The following is a 22226-nucleotide window of genomic DNA, read 5'->3' as shown; positions in this document are numbered from 1 at the left end:
GGCAACCCTCAAAGTTGCTGAAACGCAAGATTGAGGTAATTGGGCATACAATGTGCATGGGAGGAAGCAAGAATTTGGATTAAGGGTTGAAGCTGTTATAAGGAATTAAAGAATGTCAGCAATTCTACAGGCTCACCACTCTCTGGATGAAGAAATTTCTCCTCCTTTCAGTCCTAAATGATCTTCCCCATTGACTGTGACCCAGGTTTTGGACTCCAAGGAGTAACCAAGAAGGTAGTTGAGGGCAGTACAGTTAATGTTGTCTATATGGACTTGAGCAAGGCCTTTGATAAGGTACCAACCTCATGGTAGGTTATTGCATAAGGTTAAATCTCTCAGGATACAGGATGAGGTAGCTAAATGGATACCAAATTGGCTTGATGACAGAAGCCAGAGGGTAGTTGTAGAGGATTGTCTTTCAAACTGGAGGCCTGTGACCAGCAGTGTGCTTCAGGTATCAGTGCTGTGTTCACTGTTATTTATATGAATAATTTGGATGAGAATATAGGAGGCAGTAAGTTTTCAGATGACATCAAGATTGATGGCATAGTGGACAGTGAAGAAGGTTTATCTTGGATCGCAATGGGATCTTAATCAATTGGGCCAGTGGACCGATGAATGGCAGATGGAGTTTAATTTAGATAAATGTGAGGTGATGCATTTTGGTCGATTGAACCAGGACAGGACTTACTCAGTTAATGGTAGGGCGTTGGGGAGAATTATAGAACAAAGAGATTTCGGGGTACAGGTTCGTAGCTCCTTGAAAATGGAGTCACAGGTGGACACTGAAGAAGGTATTCAGCATCCTTGGTTTCATTGGTGAGCATATTGATTACAGGAGTTGGAATGTTGTGTTGAAATTATACAAGACATTAGTAAGGCCACACTTGGAATACTGTGTACAGTTCTGGTCACCCTCTTAAAGGAAGGATATTCTTAAACTAGAAAGAGTGCAGAAAAGATTTACTAGGATGCTACCAGAACTTGCTGGTTTGAGTTATGAGGAGAGGCTGGATAGGCTGGGACTTTTTCTCTGGAGCATAGAAGGCTGAGGGGTGATCTTATAGAGGTCCATATAATAATGAGGTGCATAAATCAGCTAGATAGTCAATATCTTTTCCCAGAGGTAGGGGAGTCTAAAACTGGAGGGCATAGGTTTAAGGTGAGAGGGAAGAGATACAAAAAGGTCTAGAGGGCAATTTTTGCACAGAGGGTGGTGAGTGTCTGGAATAAGCTGCCCAGAGGTAGTAGTAGAGGCAGGTACAGTTTTGATTTTTAAAAAATGTTCAGACAGTTACTTAGGTAAGATGGGTATAGAGGAATATGGGCCAAATGCAGGCAATTGCAGAGCTGAAAAAAAAAGGACAGCATGGACAAGTTGGGCCGAAGGGTCTGTATCCATGCTATAAATCTCAATGACTCTATTTACCTTGTTTAGTCTGTTAGAATTTGATAGTTTCTATGAGATCCCCCCCCCCATTGTTCTATCTCCTGCAAGTATAATCCAAACTGATTCAGTATCTTATACGTCAGTCCCATCATCCCAGGAATCAGTCTGGTAAATCTTTGCTATACTCCCCCCATAGCAAGAACATTCTTCCACAAATAAGGAAACCAAAACTGCACACACTATTCCAAGTGTGGTCTCACCAAGGCCCTGCATAATTGCAGCAAGACATTTTTGCTTTTGTACTCAATTCCTCACACAATGAAGGCCAACATACCATTTGCTTTCTTCACTGCCTGTTGCACCTGCATAGTTAACTTCAGTGGCTGTTGAATGAGGACACTCAGGTTTTGTTGCACATTTCCCCTCTCGATCTATAGCCATTCAAATAATAACTGCCTTTGTGTTTCTGCTACCAAAGTGGATAACATCACATTTATCCACATTATACTGCATCTCCTATTCATTTGCCAATTCACTCAACTTTTCCAAATCACACTGAAGCATCTCTGCATTCTCCTCATAGCTCACCCTCCCATCCAACTCTGTGTCATCTGCACATTTGGAAATATTGGCCAGAATTCTCTGATGTCATGTGCCATGCCATTGCTGCTAGCGAAACAGAGTATTTGGTGCTCAGCCAAAACTCCATTCACTTCAGCGGGACTGGAGAATCCCAGCCATGGGCAAGGTTAGAGAATTCTGGTTGTTACATTTAGTTCCCTTATCTAAATCATTAATGTACACTGTGAAGAAAGGAAAGAGTCAGAGATGGATCATGTGAAGATAAGAAAACAGTGGAAATTGGAAACAAAGTCAATAAAGTTTTTGAGTTCATGATGAGAACAGAAAGCAGTACCCATACAGTCATTGGAAAAAGAGTTGAAGGGGGTGGGCCTTAGCAGGACCAGAATAATGAATGTTCTAAATATCTCAGACATTATCAGTTGATCAGTAGAGGTTTACAGATGGGTTCTGAGATGGTATGGTCCGTTGCCTGCCTAAAATGAAAAAGGAAAGCTGTGAGAAGATGATAACTAATCTTGAAATATCATTGTCATGACTGTAATGCAAAAGTTAATTTGTTAAGGCAATAACCTAGAATCAGTTTTTGAAATAATAATAGCCTGGCTTTTCATCAATTCAGGATGACTTGAAACTCTTTAAAGTGGGGATCCAAGACCTGATTCCAGACCCCATCCCTGGTGTTTCCAATTTTCTGAAGTAACTTTCAAGGGTGCGGGATGATTTGGGTCAAAAGCACTTACCATGAGACCTGGACCTGTCTGGCTCCATTGCGGGAATAGACATTTCCTAGACCTCTGCAATTTTCGTAATTTTTTTTAATGAGTCATGATTCACAATACCTCAGATGTGTTATGAACCATAATCTGCATGAGATAATTCATTAAAATCCATTCAAAAGATTCTCATGTTCCCTGTGCCAAGATTTGTCCCCCAGACAACCTCAAGGTGCTTCATACTCCCTCTACAAAGGGATTTTTGGGCCCTTGGGTAGTGTTCCTAACCTGGACCAGGAGCAGAATTTTTCGACCCTCCTGCGGCACGTTTCTAACTCAGACCAAGAGCGGAATTTTCTGGCTCTCCTATGGCATGTCCCTAACCTGAGCCAACATAGAACATTATAGTGCAGTACAGGCCCTTCAGCCCTTGATGTTGCACCGACTTATGAAACCATCTAACCTATACTATTCCAATATCATTCATATGTTTATCCAATGACCATTTAAATCCCTTTAATGTTGATGAGTCCACTACTGTTGCAGGCAGGGCATTCCACACCCTTACTACTCTGAATAAACAACCTACCTCTGACATCTCTCCTATTTTTATCACCCTTCAGTTTAAAGCTATGTCCCCATGAGTGAGATTTTCTCACCCTCCCACAGCATGTCCTTAATCTGGACCAAGAGTGAGATTTTCTGGCCCTCCCACGGTGTGCCCCTAACCTGGGCCAAGAATGGGATTTTCTGGCCCTCCTGCAGCATGTCCCCAACCTGGACCAAGAGAGGAATTTTCCAGCCCACCTGCGGCTTGTACCGAACCTGGACCAAGAATGGGATTTTCTGATCGTCCCACGGCGTGTCCCTAACTCAGACCAAGAGAAGAATTTTCCGATCCTCCCATGGCACCTTTTCTGGTGGCGGAGGCGGCTCACCATTTTCTGCCAATAGGATCTACTAGTTCTGCTGATGATCATGCTATTTAGCATGGTTTGCCTGGCCCACCACTGGAGAAATTGCTGTATGGCGGGTCACCTTTGGGAAGGACCAGTAAGTTCTGCCCTGGTCTTGTTCACCTATCAGCTCTGTAAACCCAGGCCAACATTGCCTCCGAGATTAGCAATGCCTCAATTTTAAAATTTTTATCCTTGTTTTCCTATCCCTTCAAGACCTCATCGCTCCCCATCTCTCTAAAATCTCTTACAACTGCCCATCCATGGGGTAACACAGTGGTGAGCACTGCTGCCTCACAGGTGCCAGGAACCTGGGTTTGATTCCTGGCTTGGGTCACTGTCTGTGTGGAGTTTGCACATTCTCCCCATGCCTGTGTGGGTTTCCTCTGAATGCTGTGGTTTTCTCCCACAGTCCAAAGATGCGCAGGTTACGTTGATTGGCTAAGGTTTAAGTTTATTTATTAGTGTCACAAATAGGCTTACATTAACACTGTAATGAAGTTTCTGTGAACCTAGTGTCAGGTGGTTTGTGGTTTAAATAAGTAGGGTTATGGGGATTGTGGTCAGTGCAGACTCGATGGGCTGAATAGCCTCCTCCTGCACTGTAGGGATTCTATGATATTTGGCCTTTGGAGTAATCTGGATTTTAATTGCTCAACCATTGGCGGCTATGGTCTCAGCTGCCAAGATCTTAAAACTGTGGAATTCCTACCCTAATCCTTCCATCTTTCTATCTTTTTCCACCCTTTACGATGTGTCCTCGAAATCTGACCAAACATTACATCCGCCCCAATAGTTCCTTATGTGCCTCAATGTCAGTATTGCCTTGATAATGCTCCTGTGAAGCACCATGTATTAAATATGGTATATAAGTACAAGGTATTGCTGTTGAGTGGATGTTATAAAACGGCATTCTGATGAATATTTGACACTGTGACACCCATTACATCCACTAGAGGATGACTGTGCACACCGTATGCTTAGACTGCAGCATTTTGTATACTGTTGAATTTTTAAAAAATGATCGTTGGGCTTTGATTTGTGATGTCAAACTATTTGGAGACTAAATGCTATACAAGAATCACTAACTTCCTTGAATCAGGAATGCAATTAAAAATGGTTAATTGCAGTTGCTAAATTAGAGCAATATTGACTGTAGTTTGCAATTAAAATGCACTATGTCACTTTACGAATAAGGAACTTTAAGAGTTCTGATATTTATAATTTGTAACTGTTCTGCCTGCTCTGGGAGTTGCTAATTCTCATCTGTTCTTTATTTTAGAAGCAGAGTACCTAATCCTCTCCTGTTAACATCGACAGAAGATGTTGAAGCCTATCTAAAAGGAGAGTTACACAGTGATCTCAAACCACAGTGGGGCATTCCGGTTGTAGGATTATTCAGTCCAGAAATGAAAAAAGGTACAATAAGAACTCCAAACTTAGTTGGGGCTTGTTATCACCGACAGATCACTCTTTCTGCATGGTCTCAATTTCGAAAGATATATTAATGGATATTGCATTTGACATTTTGAAGTACGCAAATATTGCACTTTCCCCTCCTTTTGTAAGATGCAAGTTCTGAATCAACTTTGATATATCTCAATGACACCAACTTTACTTCTCACTAACCTCTTCAAATACACAAATCGGCCTTTTGGCTAAGATCAAGTATAGTATTGACATGCTATGCTTGGTTGAAGTCATTAGGTTACATTTCAGCTTCATTTGAAGCAATTTTTTTAAAAGCAGCATGTCAGCCTTTTGGCTAAGATGCAGATGAGATCAAGCCTTGGAGGAGGAGCTACACCTACTTCAATCAGCTTGGATCATGTAGATCAAGGCCGGGATGGGCGGTGAGCGCCCTGTCTTGTCAGCTTGGATCGGGAATTTCTCAACTTGTTGAGACTCTGAACTGGACTTGATTGGATTGAATTGGAATAAAAACAAAAAAAAACTGCCATTGTTTTGTTAATTAGCCATCAATTCAGTATTGACCAGAAATTCTATGTTGCAAATCCCCAATTCAAAAGTAAATATTTCTAGTGGCTGAGGGGTACAGAATGAGGAAACATAGTCCTAAGTGTAAATGTGAGAGATTTCGGGTATATTGGCATGACTGATATCATCCTACATAACTCCTGTCAAATCTTTCTTAACAATTCCACATGAGCTCGATCCTAAATTCCACTCCCCTCAGCTGAATCCAACAAAGTGCAGTGTTTGTGTCCTGCTTGACATTGAACTTTAAACCTCATATTCTATCCATCGTCTGGCTTACTATTTCAATCTCTCCATCATGTATGTCTCCATCTTTTTCTCCATAGTTGTTAAAACCCTCAACTACACTCTCACCATAACAAACCAAGGCATCACGGAGAGCAACAAGGGTTGGACATGAGCCGAAAGAAAAGGGGCAGAGCATGAAGTAAAGGGGACATGTCCCCTCTCTGTCCGATCGCAAAAATCTCACCATCTCCTGTATTGTGCTCACCCTACATGTACTTCAACTTGTTCAAACCTGGCCTGTGTCCTCTCCCATAATTTGTCCCACTCTCATATTAACCCCATTCCCTGCCAGCTCCTACTTGGCTCATCATTTCCCACGGAGTTTAAAATGCCTATCATTTTGTTTACAAATCCCTTCATAGCCTTGCACTTCCATAGCCATGCTGCATCAATGATCGAGGTGAAGGAACTGAAGTTTGCAGATGATACACAGATAGGTGGAGGGACAGGTTGTATTGAGGTGGCAGGGAGGCTGCAGTAGGACTTGGACAGGTTAGGAGAGTGGGCAAAGAAATGGCAATGGAATAAAATGTGGGAAGGTGTGAGGCTATGCACTTTGGTAGGATGGGGAGAGAATTCAGAAATTGAAAGCGAAAAGGGACTTAGAAGTCCTAGTTCAAGATTCTCTTAAGATTAATTTGCAAGTTGAGGTGGTAGTTAGGAAGGTAAATGCAATGTTAGCATTCATTTCGAGAGGCCTAGAATACATAGAAAATAAGTATGGGGGCAGGCCATTCGGCCCTTTGAGCCTGCACCACCATTCAACATCATCATGGCTGATCATGCACTTTCGATATCCACTCCCGCTTTCTCTCTATACCCTTTGATCCCTTTAGCCACAAGGGCCATGTCCAGGTCCCTTTTGAACATATTTAGCGAACTGGCCCCGACAGTTTTATGTGGCAGCGAAATCCACAGGTGCACAACTCTGTGTGAAGAAGTTCTTCCTCATCTCAGTCCTGAATGGCTTACCCCTTATTCTCGGACTGTGACTCTTAGTTCTGAATTTTCCCAACATCAGGAGCATTCTTCCCATATCTAGCCTGTCCTGTCCCATCAGGATTTTAAATGTTTCTATGAGATCCTTTCTCATCCTTCTAAATTCCAGTGACTACAAGCCCAGTGGATCCAGCCTCTCCATGTGTCAGCTCTGCCATTCCAGGAATCAGTCTGGTGAACTTCTGCTGGATCTCTGTGGCAAGAATGTCCTCCTTCATACTAGGAGGCCACAACTGTACACAATATTAAAGGTGTGGCTCCACAAAGGCCCTGTATAACTGCAGCAAGACATCCTCTTGCAATGAAGACTGGCATGCCATTAGCTTTCCTCACAAATACAAAAGCTGAGGCTTTATAAGGCTCTGCTCAGGCCACATTTGGAATATTGTGAGCAATTTTGGGCCCTGTATCTAAGGAAAGATGTGCTGGCCTTAGGGAGAGTCCAAAGCAGGTCCATGAGAATGATCCTGGGAAGAAAGGCTTGAACTATGAGGAGCATTTAAGGACTCTGGGTCTGTACTGGATGGAGATTAAAAGGATGAGGGGGTTCTCATTGAAACTTACCGAATACTGAAAGGAGTGGATATGGGGAAGACCTTTCCATTAGTAAGAAAGACTAGGATTTGAGGGCACAGCCTCAGAGTAAAGGGACAATTCTTTAGAGTCGAGATCAGGAGGAATTTCTTCAGCCAGCAGATTGTGAATCTGTGGAATTCATTGCCACAGAAGGCTCTGGAGGCCAAGTCATTGAGTGTACTTAAGATGAAGATAGGTTCTTGAATGGCATGGGGATCAAAGGTTACGGGAGAAAGGGCAGGGTTGAGAAACATAGCCATGATTGAATGACAGAGTAGACTTACTGAGTGGCCTAATTCTGCTCCTATATCTTATGGAATTATAAGTTTAAGCACTCTGCTTCTCTGATTTAGTTACCCAAATATGTTTGTTCTTCGTTTGGTGGCAGAGCCTTAAAATGCTCCCCCTGTTGCTCTCTTTCCCCTTTGATAGTCTTCTCAGATTCTTCCTCTGCTTCCAGAGCTACCAATTAGAAAGAAATATCTGAAAAGGCCATGCTTCTTCTAACTTCTTTCACCTCCTGTGAAATATCAAAAAACATTATGTCAAAGATGCTGCATAAATAATTGTTGTTGTGTGCATTGTACTCAATGCTGATGATAACACCAATCTTTTACTTCCATTCTTAAATTTCCAGTGAAAAAAGTAAATATCCATTCCTAGGAAATCCCATGTACTGTTTTCATTGTTATTATACAGAGTCCGTGTGGATCATAACATTTAAGCAATCTCTGGTGATCAAGTTGCTTAATTAATTCATTATTTTTAGTGAACTTTTCACCTTTTTGACCTCATTTTGAAATCAGGTTTTGCATATGTTATACTTTAGAGATTCAGTGCCATAATGCCTGTCTTTTGTTTCAGTAAATGATTCTTTTATTGAAGCTGCAAATTCCTTGAGGGGCGCAGTAGTACTGGGACTGTATTCTCACAAAGATGCTATCTACCTGTAAGTTAATATACTTCCCTTCTTTCCCTGTGCCTATATTTTGTGGTTACATGAAAATGATTCTCGAGAACAGGAATTTTCAGCCAGATATAACTTCAAAATTTATTTCTAAACATTCAACTTTTCAGAAAGGGTCACAGCCCATGAAGATTCATGGACTCCATTTTATTTGCCATATTTTGTGCTGGTGCAGCACAATAGAGTCTGCCTTGCATTACCGTGCATAATTATTATTTTGTGTGACAGTAGCTTTCTTTCCTATAACACCTCATTGTAAAAATGTCTCAAGGCACTATGAAAATAGGGGTAAGTATAAAGGAAATTGATTACATTAGTTCATTAGCGCAGAACAGTACATCTAATTGTGTAAATTGAATACTGAAGCGCTGTGTTCACACTCCTAAACTACTAATTAGAGAGCTGCATCTGAGAAGCAAGGCTGCATAGCTTCGGAATTTGCATTGCCAGTTTGTTAATGGCAACTTCAGATCACTGCTCAACTCAGATCAACGCAACTCTTTTCATTGCTTGCCATAGATCATGATTTACCATGAAACAGATCAGACTGAGAGATTAATACATTAGTCGAAAACCCATGACTGACCAATGGGCCAGTGATGAGACTAAATTGGAAAAGATACTGACTGCAGAAGAATGATTTTGTGGACATGGACTCAAGTCCTCTTCTTTACCTTTTTTGACCATGGTACACCTGCCCTTTTTTATCTTATTTTCTCAAGTACTATCCTGATTTTAATCCAACAAAAACTTAAAACAATACTTTTTTCAATCTTTCTGTTCTTCCATCCTCCTTTACTGAAGGTTTTGAAACTTTGCTAACGTATGGACCATGGTTACTATTACTCATTTTGAATTTTGACAAAATGACTGAAAGGTTCATATGGGTGAAAGGGACTGCACCAATTGAGCCTCATTCTCTTGTCATTTGATATTTACGTGCATTTCCAAGAGGGTGTACTGATCAGGACAAGCGGGAACCTGTGAGGCTTTTTCTCTCCCTTACTCAGGATGGTGGTCAACTTTATCATCCGTATCATTAACACAGCCTAAACTAGCTAATTCAGCACAGACTGGAATTGAAGTGAGACCTTTCGTTCAACTTTGCAAATGTTTGATAAAGGTAGTATGATCTGCTTTTACAAAGAATTGTTGAAGTCTTTTTAGTTAATACTTTAACTTACTGGTGCAATGTGAACAAGTTGAACTGTCAGTATAATTTGCATGTTACTGGAAACAAATTAAGATTGGTGAATGGTTCCACTTTTGTGGTTGCTCATTCAATTCAAATAGTCAAATAACCTTGATAATTATTTAAAAAAACAAATCAATCTCCTTTGACATAGCATGCAGGCAATTACAGCCACTTTAGGGTGAAGTAAGGGTGAGTGGCTGGTGAATATTTTTGTTGCTTGTTTTCTGAACATTCTACACCTATTTTTAAAATTTAATAATCCTTAAAAATATTCTGATGCTTGAATTTTATTATCTCTTACATTTTGCTTTGTACAGGTACAGGGTAAACCTTTAGCCCTCAAACCTAAGACCATTTCAACAACAATAACTTACTTGTATATGTGCCTTTGATGTAGTAAAACACAGAATTATAAAACAAAGTATGGCACCAAACCACATCACGATATATTAAAATAAAAGCAAAATATTGAAGATGCTGGACATCTTGAAGTATAAATAGAAAATGCTGGAAAAATCTCAGCAGTCAAGCAGCATCTATGGAGAGAGAAACTGAGGTAACCTTTAGAGATGCTGCCAGATCTGCTGAGCATTTCTAGCATTTTTTGTTTTCATTTCAGAAAATATTAGGTCAGATGGCCAAGAGCTTGATTAAAGCAATAGATTTTAAGGAGTACATTAAAAGAGAAGAGAGAGGAATTCCATTTTCTTCAGAACCTTTGGTTCATAAAAGACAATTAATCTCAGATTTAAAGGTAAGAACTGATCCAGCACCAACTGTCATTTGTGGAAGGTCGTTCTGAATTTCTGCCACCCCTGGTGTATAAAGGCTTCTCTGATTTTACTCCTGAAAGATCCAGCTCCATTTTTTACGCTATGCTCCCCGGTCTTGAAATCTTCAACGAGTATAAATAGTTACTCTCTATCTATCTAATCGGTTTCCTTTAGTATCTGGAAGACTTGAGTTAAATCTCCCCATAATCTTTTAAATTCCAGAGAATGCTACACCTACTCCATATAATTTCATCTTCTAATTTAACCCTTGGGGTGAATCTATGCTGCACTCCCATCAAGGCCAATGTATGTATATGGGGCAGTATGGTAGCACAATGCTTAGCACTGCTGTCTCACAGCTCCAGGGGCCTGGGTTGAATTCCCAGCTTAGGTTATTGTCTATGCATAATCTGCACATTCTCCCCATGTCTGCATGGATTTTGTCTGGCTGCGCTGGTTTCCTCCCACAGTCTGAAGACGTACTAGTTAGGCGCATTTTTAAATTCTCCATCAGTGTACCCAGAGTGGGACATTAGAGGATTTTCACAGTAACTTCACTGCAGTGTTAATGTAAGTCTATTTGTGACACTAATAAATAAACTTCAACTTTAAACTCTTCTGAGGCATAACATCCAGAACTGAGCAAATTATTCTAGGTGTGGTCTACCATCTATCCTCATGTATTCTGATTTTTGATTTGATTTATAATTGTCACGTATATTAGTATACAGTATATTAGTATAAAGTATTGTTTCTTGCATGCTATACAGACAAAGCATACCGTAGAAAGAGAAAGAAAGGGGGGATGCAGAATGTAGTGTTACTGTCATAACTAGGGTGTGGAAAAAGGTCAACTTAATATCAGGTAAGTCCATTCAAAAGTCTGGTGGCAGCAAGGAGGAAGCTGTTTTTGAGTCAGTTGGTATGTGACCTAAGACTGTTGCATCTTTTTTCTCGATGGAAAAAAATGGAAGAGTGTATGTCCAGGATGCATGGGGTCCTTGATTATGCTGGCTGCTTTTCCGAGGCAGCAGGAAATATAGACAGAGTCAGTGGATGGGACGCTGGTTTGCATGATGGACTGGACTTTGTTCACGATTCTTTGTAGTTTCTTATGGCTCTAGATAGAGCTGGAGCCATTCCAAGCTGTGATTCAGCCAGAAAGAGTGCTTTCTATGGTGCATCTGTAAAACTTGGTGTAAGTTCTGGAGACATGCTAAATTTCCTTAGCCCCATAAGAAAGTAGAGATGTTGGTGGGTTTCTGAACTATAGTGTAGTGGGATCAGAGCAAATTGTTGGTGAACAGGACACCCAGAAACTTGAAGCTCTCGACCATTTCCACTTCGTCCCCAATGATGTAGACAGGGACATGTCCTCCACTACATTTCTTGAAGTGAATGACTATCTTCTTCATTTTACTGACAGTGAAGGAGAGATTATTGTCATTGCATCAGTTTGCCAGATTCTCAATCTCTTTCCTGTACTCCGTCTCATTGTTGTTTGAGATCTGACCCACTACAGTGATGTCATCAACAAACTTGAAAATTGAATCGGAGGAGAATTTGGCCACACAGTCATTGGTGTATAAGGAGTATATTAAGAAGCTGAGGATGGTGCCTTGTGGGGGAACAGTGTTGAGGATATTCATGGAGGAGGTGTTGTTGCATATCCTCACTGGTTGCAGTCTGTGGATTAGGAAGTCTAGGATCCAGTTGCAAAAGAAGGAGCTGAACCCTAGGCCGCGGAGTTTGGAAATGTGTTTTGTAGGAATAATGGTGTTGAAGGCTGAGCTGTAGTTGATAAATAGGAGTCCGACATAAGTGTTTTTGTTATCCAGGTGTTTCAGGGTTGAGTGTAGGGCTAGGGAGTTGGCATCTGTTGTGGATCTGTTGCAGTGATAGGCAAACTGTAGTGGATCCAGGCAATCTGAGAAGCTGGAATTGGTGCCATGACTCGTGCCATGACTAACCTTTCAAAGCACTTCATAATGATGAATGCCGGAGCCACAAGGCAATAATCATTAAGGCATGCTGCCTGGCTTTTCTTTGGTACAGTGATGATGGTCACCTTCTTGAAGCAGATAGGAACCTTAGATCAATGTAAGGAGAAGTTAAAGATGTCTGTGAAAACTCTTGCCAGTTGGTCCACACAGGATCTGGGTACCCTTCCAGGATGTGGAGATGCCAGCATTGGACTGGGTAAACACAGTAAGAAGTCTCACAACACCAGGTTAAAGTCCAACAGGTTTTCTTGCATCTTTGTAGAAACTTTGTAGAAACCTGTGGATTTTAACCTGGCATTGTGAGACTTCTTACTGTATTTACCCCATCCAGGCCAGCTGTTTTCTGTGGGTTCACTTTTGAGAAGGCTGATCTGACGTCTGTGATGATGACCTCAGATACCTATTCGGCCAAGGCTTCCGGCGTTGATAACGGCAATTCTACATGCCTTCATCTTGTAGCCATCCCATCATCTAGAGGTAGAGGGTGGCTGGTAAGTATGAGGAGCTATGGGTGAGGATAAATAGACAAGGGTTGGCATTGGGTGTTTGCAGATCATGGGATAGGTAGTGGGGTGGGAAGGGGTTGGCATGGATGGAACATAGGGAGCGTGAAAGGGTGCAGTGAGTACCCGAGGGCGTCTTTTTTTTTGAAAAATCAGTAACTTCAACGAAGTCTCAGGACGCAGAGGCAGATCTTCTGCCCAACCCACCTCTGCACCCAGCAATCTCAGCAGTCATTCCAGGGGCCTCTGAATCTGTCCCTTCCCCGGAATGAAAATCAGACCTTCTGGGACTCTTTTCCCAGGTCGGGTTGTCGGGAAATATCCTGTTTCTGTGCTAACAACCCAGCATTGAAAATTCAGGCCTAATGATAAAAAGTTAAAATTGGCCCATGTTCACACTACGTAAATTATGCACTCTTTCCTCCTGTCTCTGTAAAATCTTTCAACCAGTTCAGAAATAACTCATTGATTTTGCAAGTTTAGTTTGGGGCACATGTATAAACTATTCGTAAAGTACTTTCACTGTTAGAAAAGAAAGCAGAATCTGAAGGAAAATTAAATCATAATCTTCAGTTGCAAACTAATTTGTCGAGAATGTGGAGATATTCACAATACAATGAACTTTGATTATAGTTTTATGTAAGGGCCTTAAGAGAATGCTATCTTGTATCTTATACCTGTTTGATACTTACACTTTTCTTTCAGGAGTATTATTGACATTAGTCTGACTTCAGTGACTCCACAATATTTCTTATCTTTACCCCTACCTCAATGCCATTACTGCAGAAACCTTCATATTTGTATTTGTCATCATGAGACACAACTCATCCCATGTATTATGTTCTGGCATTCCCGCCCTGTATAACTTCCCAATTTGCTGCCTTCTACTTGCCAATTTTTCCATCTTAGCTGGCCTACACTTCCTTCACTTGCCCCCAAAGATGTCTTTATCCTTGTGACTGTAAACCCCATTCATATATGTGTCCCATGATGTTTGCAGTCTTCCTCAGCTCCATCTCCCTGGCCAGATCCTGTGATCCCTTGGCTTTTTGTACTTAGCCATATCGCTTTGCCGCACCATCTTTTGCAGGCCCCTAACTATTATAGGTCTTTTTGAGATTCCTCTCTGAACCTCCTGCTTTTTTGTACCTTTATCTTTGCATTTTAAGAACTTGTCATGAGGAAATGGCTGAGGCCTTAAATAAGTTTTTTGCCTCGGTCTTCACAGAGGACGACGCAAATAGTTTGCCGGGTATTAAAGATAGAAGGATGGTAGGAGTTGAGGGCCTGAATGCGATTACTGTCACTAGAGAGGTAGTGCTTGATCAACTAGCGGGACTGATGGTGGACAAGTCCCCAGGACCGGATGGAATGCATCCCAGGGTTCTGAAGGAAATGGCAGAGGTGATAGTAGATGTCTTAGTGATTATTTACCAAGCTTCGCTGGATTCTGGGGAAGTGCTGGAAGATTGGAAAACGGCTAATGTTACGCCACTGTTTAAAAAAGGTAGCAGGCAAAAGGCAGGGAATTATAGGCCGGTTAGTTTAATGTCTGTTGTTGGAAAAATGCTTGAATCCGTCATCAAAGAAGAAATAGCGAGGCACCTTGAGAAGAATTGCTTGACAGAGCAGACGCAGCACGGATTCGTTAAGGGGAAGTCGTGTCTGACAAATTTATTGGAATTCTATGAGGATGTGACTAGTGCGGTAGACAGAGGGGAACCGGTGGATGTAGCGTTTCTCGATTTTCAAAAGGCGTTTGATAAGGTGCCGCACAAAAGGTTGCTTCAGAAGGTTAGGGGGCATGGAGTTGTGGGTAAGGTGTTAGCGTGGATAGAGGATTGGTTGTCTAATAGGAGGCAGAGAATTGGTATCAGTGGGTGCTATTCTGATTGGCGGTTGGTGACTAGTGGAGTGCCGCAGGGATCGGTGCTGGGGCCTCAACTATTTACCATTTATATAGATGATCTGGAGGAAGGGGGCTGAGTGTAGGGTGTCAAAATTTGCTGATGACACAAAGATAAGTGGAAAAGCAAATTGTGCGGAGGGTGTGGAAAGTCTGCAGAGGGATCTGGATAGGCTGAGCGAGTGGGCGAGGACCTGGCAGATGGAGTACAATGTTAGCAAGTGTGAGGTTATCCACTTTAGCAGGAATAATAGTAGGAGGGATTACTATTTAAAGGGCGAAAAGCTGCAGCACGCTGTGGTGCAGAGGGACCTGGGGGTCCTTGTGCACGAGTCGCAAAAACCTAGTCTGCAGGTGCAGCAGGTGATCAAGAAGGCGAATGGGATGCTAGCCTTTATAGTGAGGGGGATAGAATATAAAAGCAGGGAGGTCTTGCTGCAACTGTACAGGGCACTGGTGAGGCTGCAGCTGGAGTACTGTGTGCAGTTTTGGTTGCCGCACTTGCGCAAGGAGGGAGTGCAGAGGAGGTTCACTAGGCTGATACTGGAGATGAGGGGGTTGGACTATGAAGAGAGGCTGAATAGACTGGGTCTGTACTCGTTGGAGTTTAGAAGGATGAGGGGGGACCTTATAGAGACGTATAAGATAATGAAGGGGATGGATAGGGTAGTGGTAGAGAGATTCTTCCCACTCAGAAAGGACAGCAGGACTAGAGGGCACAGCCTCAAGATAAGGGGGTAGCAGTTTAGAACGGAGTTGAGGAGGAACTTCTTCACTCAAAGGGTGGTGAATCTCTGGAATTCTCTGCCCGTTGAAGTGGTGGAGGCTACCTCGCTAAATATATTTAAGATGCGGGTAGATAGGTTTTTGGTAGGCAAGGGAATTAAGGGTTATGGGGAGAAAGCGGGAAAGTGGAACTGATCCACTTCAGATCAGCCATGATCTTATTGAATGGCTCGAAGGGCTAGATGGCCTACTCCTGCTTCTATTTCTTATGTTCTTATATTTTAAGTCTACCTTGCAGCCACATCTCTTGTCTTTCATGGCTCAATTCTTGCACTGTCTACAGTTAGATCTATACGTATGCATTTGCTATTAAAAGATTTTGTTTGTGTGTATAGACTTCCTATTTAACCTTCTGTTACCATGATTTTTGATGACACACAGTCTTTAACACAACTTTTAGAATTTATGATTTCAATATTTACAGTAGTATTAAGTGGTGTCATGTAACCATGGTTTTGTAGGCTTTGTTTATGCTGTGGGTTGAATTCCTTGTATCTGTCACCCTAGACTTTATAGTTTTCATCTGAAAAATAACTCATTAAAGCTTATTAGCTAATGAAGAGAGATTTTTAGTAATGTGTTCTTTTAGATCATCTGCAATGAGATGATGGATTTCACAGCTTTCAGCTTGTCTTTTGAGTTAGACGCCTTGGATAGGGTGATTACTGGCAGTCTCATAATCTAAACTGTTTGGCATTCAAACATGGCCTTGTAACTATAATGAATGGTTGTTTAGCAGGACAGAACCTGAATATTGCTGAAAAGATGTTGCTGAAGCATTTTCTCTTGCGCTCTTCATAACAATTGTACTAGAAGGAGAAGAGGAGTGCTGATTGGTTGGCAGATCAATTCTGATTAGCTGAGGTGTTGCCATGGCAAAAACAGCAGGGTACCAGGTCTACTTTACTGCAATGTTTCTTTTTACTAGATTTGCATAAAGACTGGCAGATAGTGGATTTATTATTGTGTTCAAAACTTTAAAACTGAATCTGCAAGTTACGGTTCAGTTAATAATATAGGTGTTGTGAAAATTGTTAGATGACGTTATACAGGGTGTTATCAATGTTTATATAAATAGCAGACTTGTTATAAGTAGTTAACATGGTATAAGAAACAATAATAAAGTCTCAGTTTTTACTGTGAGTATTTGTGGATATAACAGAAGTATTAAATCAGGAGTGTTCAATCCCTATACTTCACCTGGATTTGACAAGTTATTTGATAAAGCTCTATGAGGCTTTTGAAGATTAGGGCTCATGGAATTAATTTTCAATGACCAACCAACGTTGGGAATTGACTTAGCTATGGAGGCAGAGCCTGTGTCTAAATCACCTTTCCCAGTGACCTATCCTGAGTCTCTGTTATTCTCGCTTCTTTTAAGGATAAGTATGGAAATCTGTTGATGGTTCCAAATAATTTAACAAGATGTTTAAAAATGAACAGTGCATATCAGAACAGAAAACTTGGCACATAATGGATAGGCATCCATTGGCAATCAATGAAAAGGGGAGAAAATTGAATGCGATTGCTAGGTTAAATACCCAGCCAGTATGAATCTGTTAATGAGGTTGAACATGCCTGTGGTGTATTTGATAAAATAAATCATTTGAACTCCAGTACCTGTCATTGATCAGGTCGCATTTAAAACCATGTAATGTTTTGGGCACCCTACCTTCAAACCAGTTCAAAGATGCAAGGCAGGGATGATCCAGTGAATTGGCGGTGTAGAGTTTCCACTGGAATGTGCTGATATTTCCAATGCAATTCATCCAAAATCAACCAAAAAAATTACAGTACTTCAAGTACAAATCAAGTTTCTGCAATGCTTTGCACTGATTCAAAAATCATTGTGCCCCATCCACAAACTGGCCACCCCACAATCAAATAAATTATTATGGCAAGTTTCTGCAAACTTTGCGCAAGCTCTTAAAATTCAGCTTTCATTTTGATGTAAGAAACTGATTACACAAATGAAACTTGTAACTGATTCTGTAAAGTTTTCAAAGCCCTTTTCAGTTATTAAAATCAGGCTACTTACAGATGCTGAATTAGACACTCATTCAGACTACTAATTTTTTGTGATCTCATTTTCAACTGTATTAATAAAACTGCACCAGGTTACCATTTTTAAATATAGCAAGAATGTTTTTAAAGAAAAATACTGTTCCGGTTCAGGAACATTTTTGTTTTACATATAAATGAACTTGAATGAAAACTTGAATTACAATTTTAATTTTTGAAAATTACCACTATTTTGAGTGCAGTTTGATCTGAATTACCAATTGTATCCAAAGCAAAATTGTTTAAAACATGGAGCAAAATTCAGAGAACTGTCCTTGTATTTATTGAAGAAAAGGAAATCGAGATTATGAAATCTATATTTCATAATATGTAGGATTATGAAAGACATGGTTAAATGTACGTGAAAGTCAGTTTCTACAAACTTGAACTATGATTGCATAAGTAGACAAAATGATTGTAAGATTAAAAGACTTCAAAGAATATTGGAAATACATCTTCCCCAGTTAGTTGATCTGTGACTTTGGCAAAAGTGGTTAGCACTGTGTGAATTTAAACAAAAACAACTTCTAGATATCTGTCCAAGAATAATATAGATGTTAAAAGGATAAGGATAAAGATATGTTATTACATTCTCTAAGGAACACATTCGTCCTTGCACTACGAGCAGGAATATTCATGTTTTGTTAATTGGTTTTGATGGGGGCAGGGAGAAATTTTACTGAGTTTATTTTGTTGGAGCTTGTTTCATTGGTCAAGTATCTTCTCCAATAAATACAGTAAGTGGATAAAGCCAGCTAGTATGTTTCATGGAGGGACTGACCTTCAGGGCCTGCATTATCTCTTCTTGTCTTGCTTTCTTATGACTGATTGCTTAGAAATAAGATAGCATAGAGTGGCTGGAAAAGATTACAGTACATCTGTCTGATTCAAAAGTCCTATGAAACTGGTGTTATAAAAAATGTTACAGGAATTATGTGCTATACGCAAAACCTTTAACAATATTAATAGATCTTATGGTATTTATAGTGATCAAAGTCATTATCAGTAGCATTTGATTGTCCTATGAGGAGACTGGGCCTATGCACTGCAGAGTTCAGAAGAATGATGGGTGATCTCATTGAAGCGTACAAAATTCTTACAGGGTTAAACAGGATAGAAACAGGGAATGTTTCCCCTCGCTGTGGGGAGGTCTATAACCAGGGACAGTCTCAGAATAAGAGGAAGACCATTTAGGACTGAGATGAAGAAGAATTTCTTTACTCAGAGGATGGCGAATCTTGGAAATCTCTACCCCAGAGGCTGTGGAAGTCATATCCAAGATAGAGATCAAGATTTCCAGATGTTAAAGCAATCATGGAATATGCGAATAGTGCAGCGAAATAGCAGAAGATCAACCATGATCTAATTCAGGGTGTCTAAGTGGTGACCTACTGGCCACATTGTGGACTGTGAAGTCCCTTTATGTGGCTGCACTGATCTAAATGCCAGTAAGACCAGTCAGTGAAATTGAAGATTTTTGCAAGGGGCTGTTTCTTCAAACACAGTCTGTTTTTCTCCCGTGTTTGCTGCTCACCGGCTCTGGTTGCTTTCCCTACACTCTCTCCCCGCTTTCCATGGCCCTCACCATTTATCCCAGCCTCTTGCTGATTCCTCTATTTTCTATCCATTTTCCCCTAACTTGCACCCCATTCCTCAGGCCCTCACAGCCATCTCTTGGCCCTTAGAGTGAATCCACATTTGGGTGGATTTAAGGCTCAGATCCCACTCCTGTTTCTCTTCTCTCATCGCACCACTTCCCTTGTTGATTTGGTGTGTGAATGTCAGTAAATGGGTGAGTAATGGTGAATGCCTGAGGTTATGGGTGGGAGAGTGAGGGAGGGAGGGTTTACATGTGGATAATGTCCTGAACTGTACAATAGGTGGATTGTCAATGAAAAACCTGTTACTGCACGATTCAGTTTGTCTTAGCAAAACTGGGGTGTTGAGCACTCAACCCTACGAACTACTAAAATCATTTTTATTGAAAACATTCAATCCAGATACCTGACTGACCTAATGTGTACTATTATTGCCCATCCAAATACAAGACTGACCATTCTTATAATGTGTGTGAGGTCAACATGCACTCTGAATCACTCTCATGTGCCTGAGCATCTGAGACTCAGAGTGAGCTAGACACACACTCTCAACCTTTCGTACTCACCTTTATTTAGTACTTATTTTTTGAAATGATTGATTTATTATTTTGAATTTTTTTTGCTCAGCAATGTATTTTATTTGTATGTCAACTTTAAGAAAGAAATTAATGTCTCGTCATGCCAAATTTAATTTTTCTGAAATTTGCTCATTGGCTCCTGAGTGGGAAAAAAATTTGAAAGATTCCCCCTCCCCCCTCCCAACCAATGAAAAGGCTGGACACCCTGATCTGATTGAATGGCAGAGCAAGGTTGAGGGATGAAGACCAACACCTGCTCCTATTTCCTGTAGTTAAATCAGATTGTGTTTTTAGTACAGAAAATGATTAATCACAGTTCGCTTCAATACTCTTGATCACCGCTGTATTGAGCTTAACTACGCAGTCAAGTTCATCTTTAGCTTACATTCATTGATGTAAGGAATATTGTGAGGGAAATTATTGCAGATAGACAGAAGGAAGCTTGAAATAAATGGAAATTATGGGGCATGTGGCTTAACAGTGTGACTAAGGGGAAGAGGACAGTTGAACGCTGAACTGTGATGACCCTCAGGATGTCAGTGGAGAGGAAATCAGTGATGGTATTGCCATTCAATGTGATGGGGAGATGGTTAGATTCACCCTTGTGGAGATGACTTTTGCTTTGTACATTTGTAAGATTGTTACTTTTCACAAAGCAGCCCAAGCCTGAATTTTGCCCAGACCTAATTGCAAGTGGGCATGACTGTTGCTTTAATAGGTTAATGGGGCCTGTAATCTCATTGAGTATCACAAGATTCATTTTAAGGTAACTTTCTGCGTGACCTGATTGGCGCCATTTTGGAGCAACCTCTCGCACCCTAATTCTCCTACTTGCAAGCTCTCCCTAGACCCGACCTTTAACCTCCTCCCAAACCTGTCCTGCCTGATCTCTGACCTCTCTCTGACTCTTTGAATTGCGGCCTCTCCCTGTTCCTGACTCTCCCTCTTACCAAACATTCCACTTCCTGGCTCCCCCTCTCACCACTTCCATGAACCTGATTACTGGTTCTAGATCCAGATCAGATTCAATGTCAGAGCTCTGGATTATGAAACTGCGAGGCCTGATTGTGTAGAAGTTTCTAGCTGGAGCATTTATAGTCCATTTTTTAAAAAATAACTGTCAAAGCTGCTCCTTTAGTCTCGCTGATCATCTCTAGAGCCCTCGTTCTCAGTGTGGGTTCAGGAATGGGAAGTGGTGAGTGGGAGTATTATGTGATTGCTTAGCTCTTACCATGGTCTGCTGCTTGTGCTGTTTAGCAGACATGTACAGCTGTCTTGTAGATTCACCAGTTTGGTGGTACTTTTCAGCCTAATGCTGTTCCTGGCATGACCTTCTGCACTTCTCATTGAACCAGGATTCCTCCCCTGAGCTTGATGATAATTGTAGAGTCAAGGATATGCCAGGTAATAAGGTTGAATATAATTCCACAGTTGTTGATGGTTCACAGTTCCTCATGGATATCCGGTTTTAAATGGCTTGATTGTTCTACGTCTGTCCCATCTAGCACAATAGTAGTGACACATAATACAATGAAGGATGTCCTCAGTACTTTGTCTCCACAAGGACTGTGTAATAGCCACTGTCATGGACGGAAATGTCTGCAACATGTCGATTGGTGAGAATTAGGTTAAATTAACATTTTTCCCCTTAACATTGGTTCTTTCATCATCTGTCCAGTTTGGAAGAAATATTCCTCAGGACTTGGTGCTACATAGCCTGTCTTGGTGACATACATTGAAGTCCCTCACCCAGAGTACATTCTGTGCTCTTTTCATCTTCAATGTTTCTTCCAAGTGGTAGTCAACGTGTACACCAAACTGTATGCCATTGTGTTACCACTTCTAATGATTTGTGCTGCTGGTGAAGATGTACCCAAGCATGGTGATGGAAGCGTTTGAATTGTTGGCTGAAATATAAATTTGATACAATGGGAGAGTAAGGGTACCAAACAAATAAACTTTGATTCACTTAATAACCTTTGAGTACTTTTTGTTCTTGTACATGTAAAACAAAATACAGAGCTCCCCGCTTACTTAGAACATTCATCCACTGCATATTTGAGCTGTACAGACTCAAAGATGCAGGTTTCAGTCATCAGTCAGTCAGTGTTGAACTGTCTGATCTCAGTCAAGATTGTAGTAGATTTGTGACCATTGGCTATAAAGGTTCACTTTATAATGGCCCTGACTAGAAATATGCATGTGCATGTAAACAATTGAGTAAAGGATTAGGCTTTATTGTCATATAGTTTGCTGAGGAACACTTTTGAATTGATTATGAATTGTGAAAATGCTGGAGGTCACTTGGCACCCAAGTTGGGAGTGCAGGGTGCAGGCTTGTTATTCTCATC

The 22226-nt window shown here is 41.0% G+C and overlaps 1 protein-coding gene across 3 annotated transcripts in view; it reads left to right on the top strand.

Annotated features, from left to right (window-relative positions):
• The window catches only part of txndc16 (thioredoxin domain containing 16), a 128847-nt gene that overhangs the window by 81036 nt on the left and 25585 nt on the right, over nucleotides 1-22226 (top strand). For all 3 annotated transcript variants that reach the window (XM_080202693.1, XM_080202692.1, XM_080202690.1), the window contains 2 exons: nucleotides 4927-5063; nucleotides 8370-8454. In XM_080202693.1, coding sequence (XP_080058819.1) covers nucleotides 4927-5063; nucleotides 8370-8454 — 222 coding nt within the window. The remainder of the gene's footprint in view (nucleotides 1-4926; nucleotides 5064-8369; nucleotides 8455-22226) is intronic.

This window comes from Carcharhinus amblyrhynchos, chromosome 14, assembly GCF_965287045.1.
Source record: "Carcharhinus amblyrhynchos chromosome 14, sCarAmb.v2.hapA, whole genome shotgun sequence".
Taxonomy (NCBI): domain Eukaryota; kingdom Metazoa; phylum Chordata; class Chondrichthyes; order Carcharhiniformes; family Carcharhinidae; genus Carcharhinus; species Carcharhinus amblyrhynchos.
This window is presented reverse-complemented; position numbering and strand designations above follow the sequence as displayed.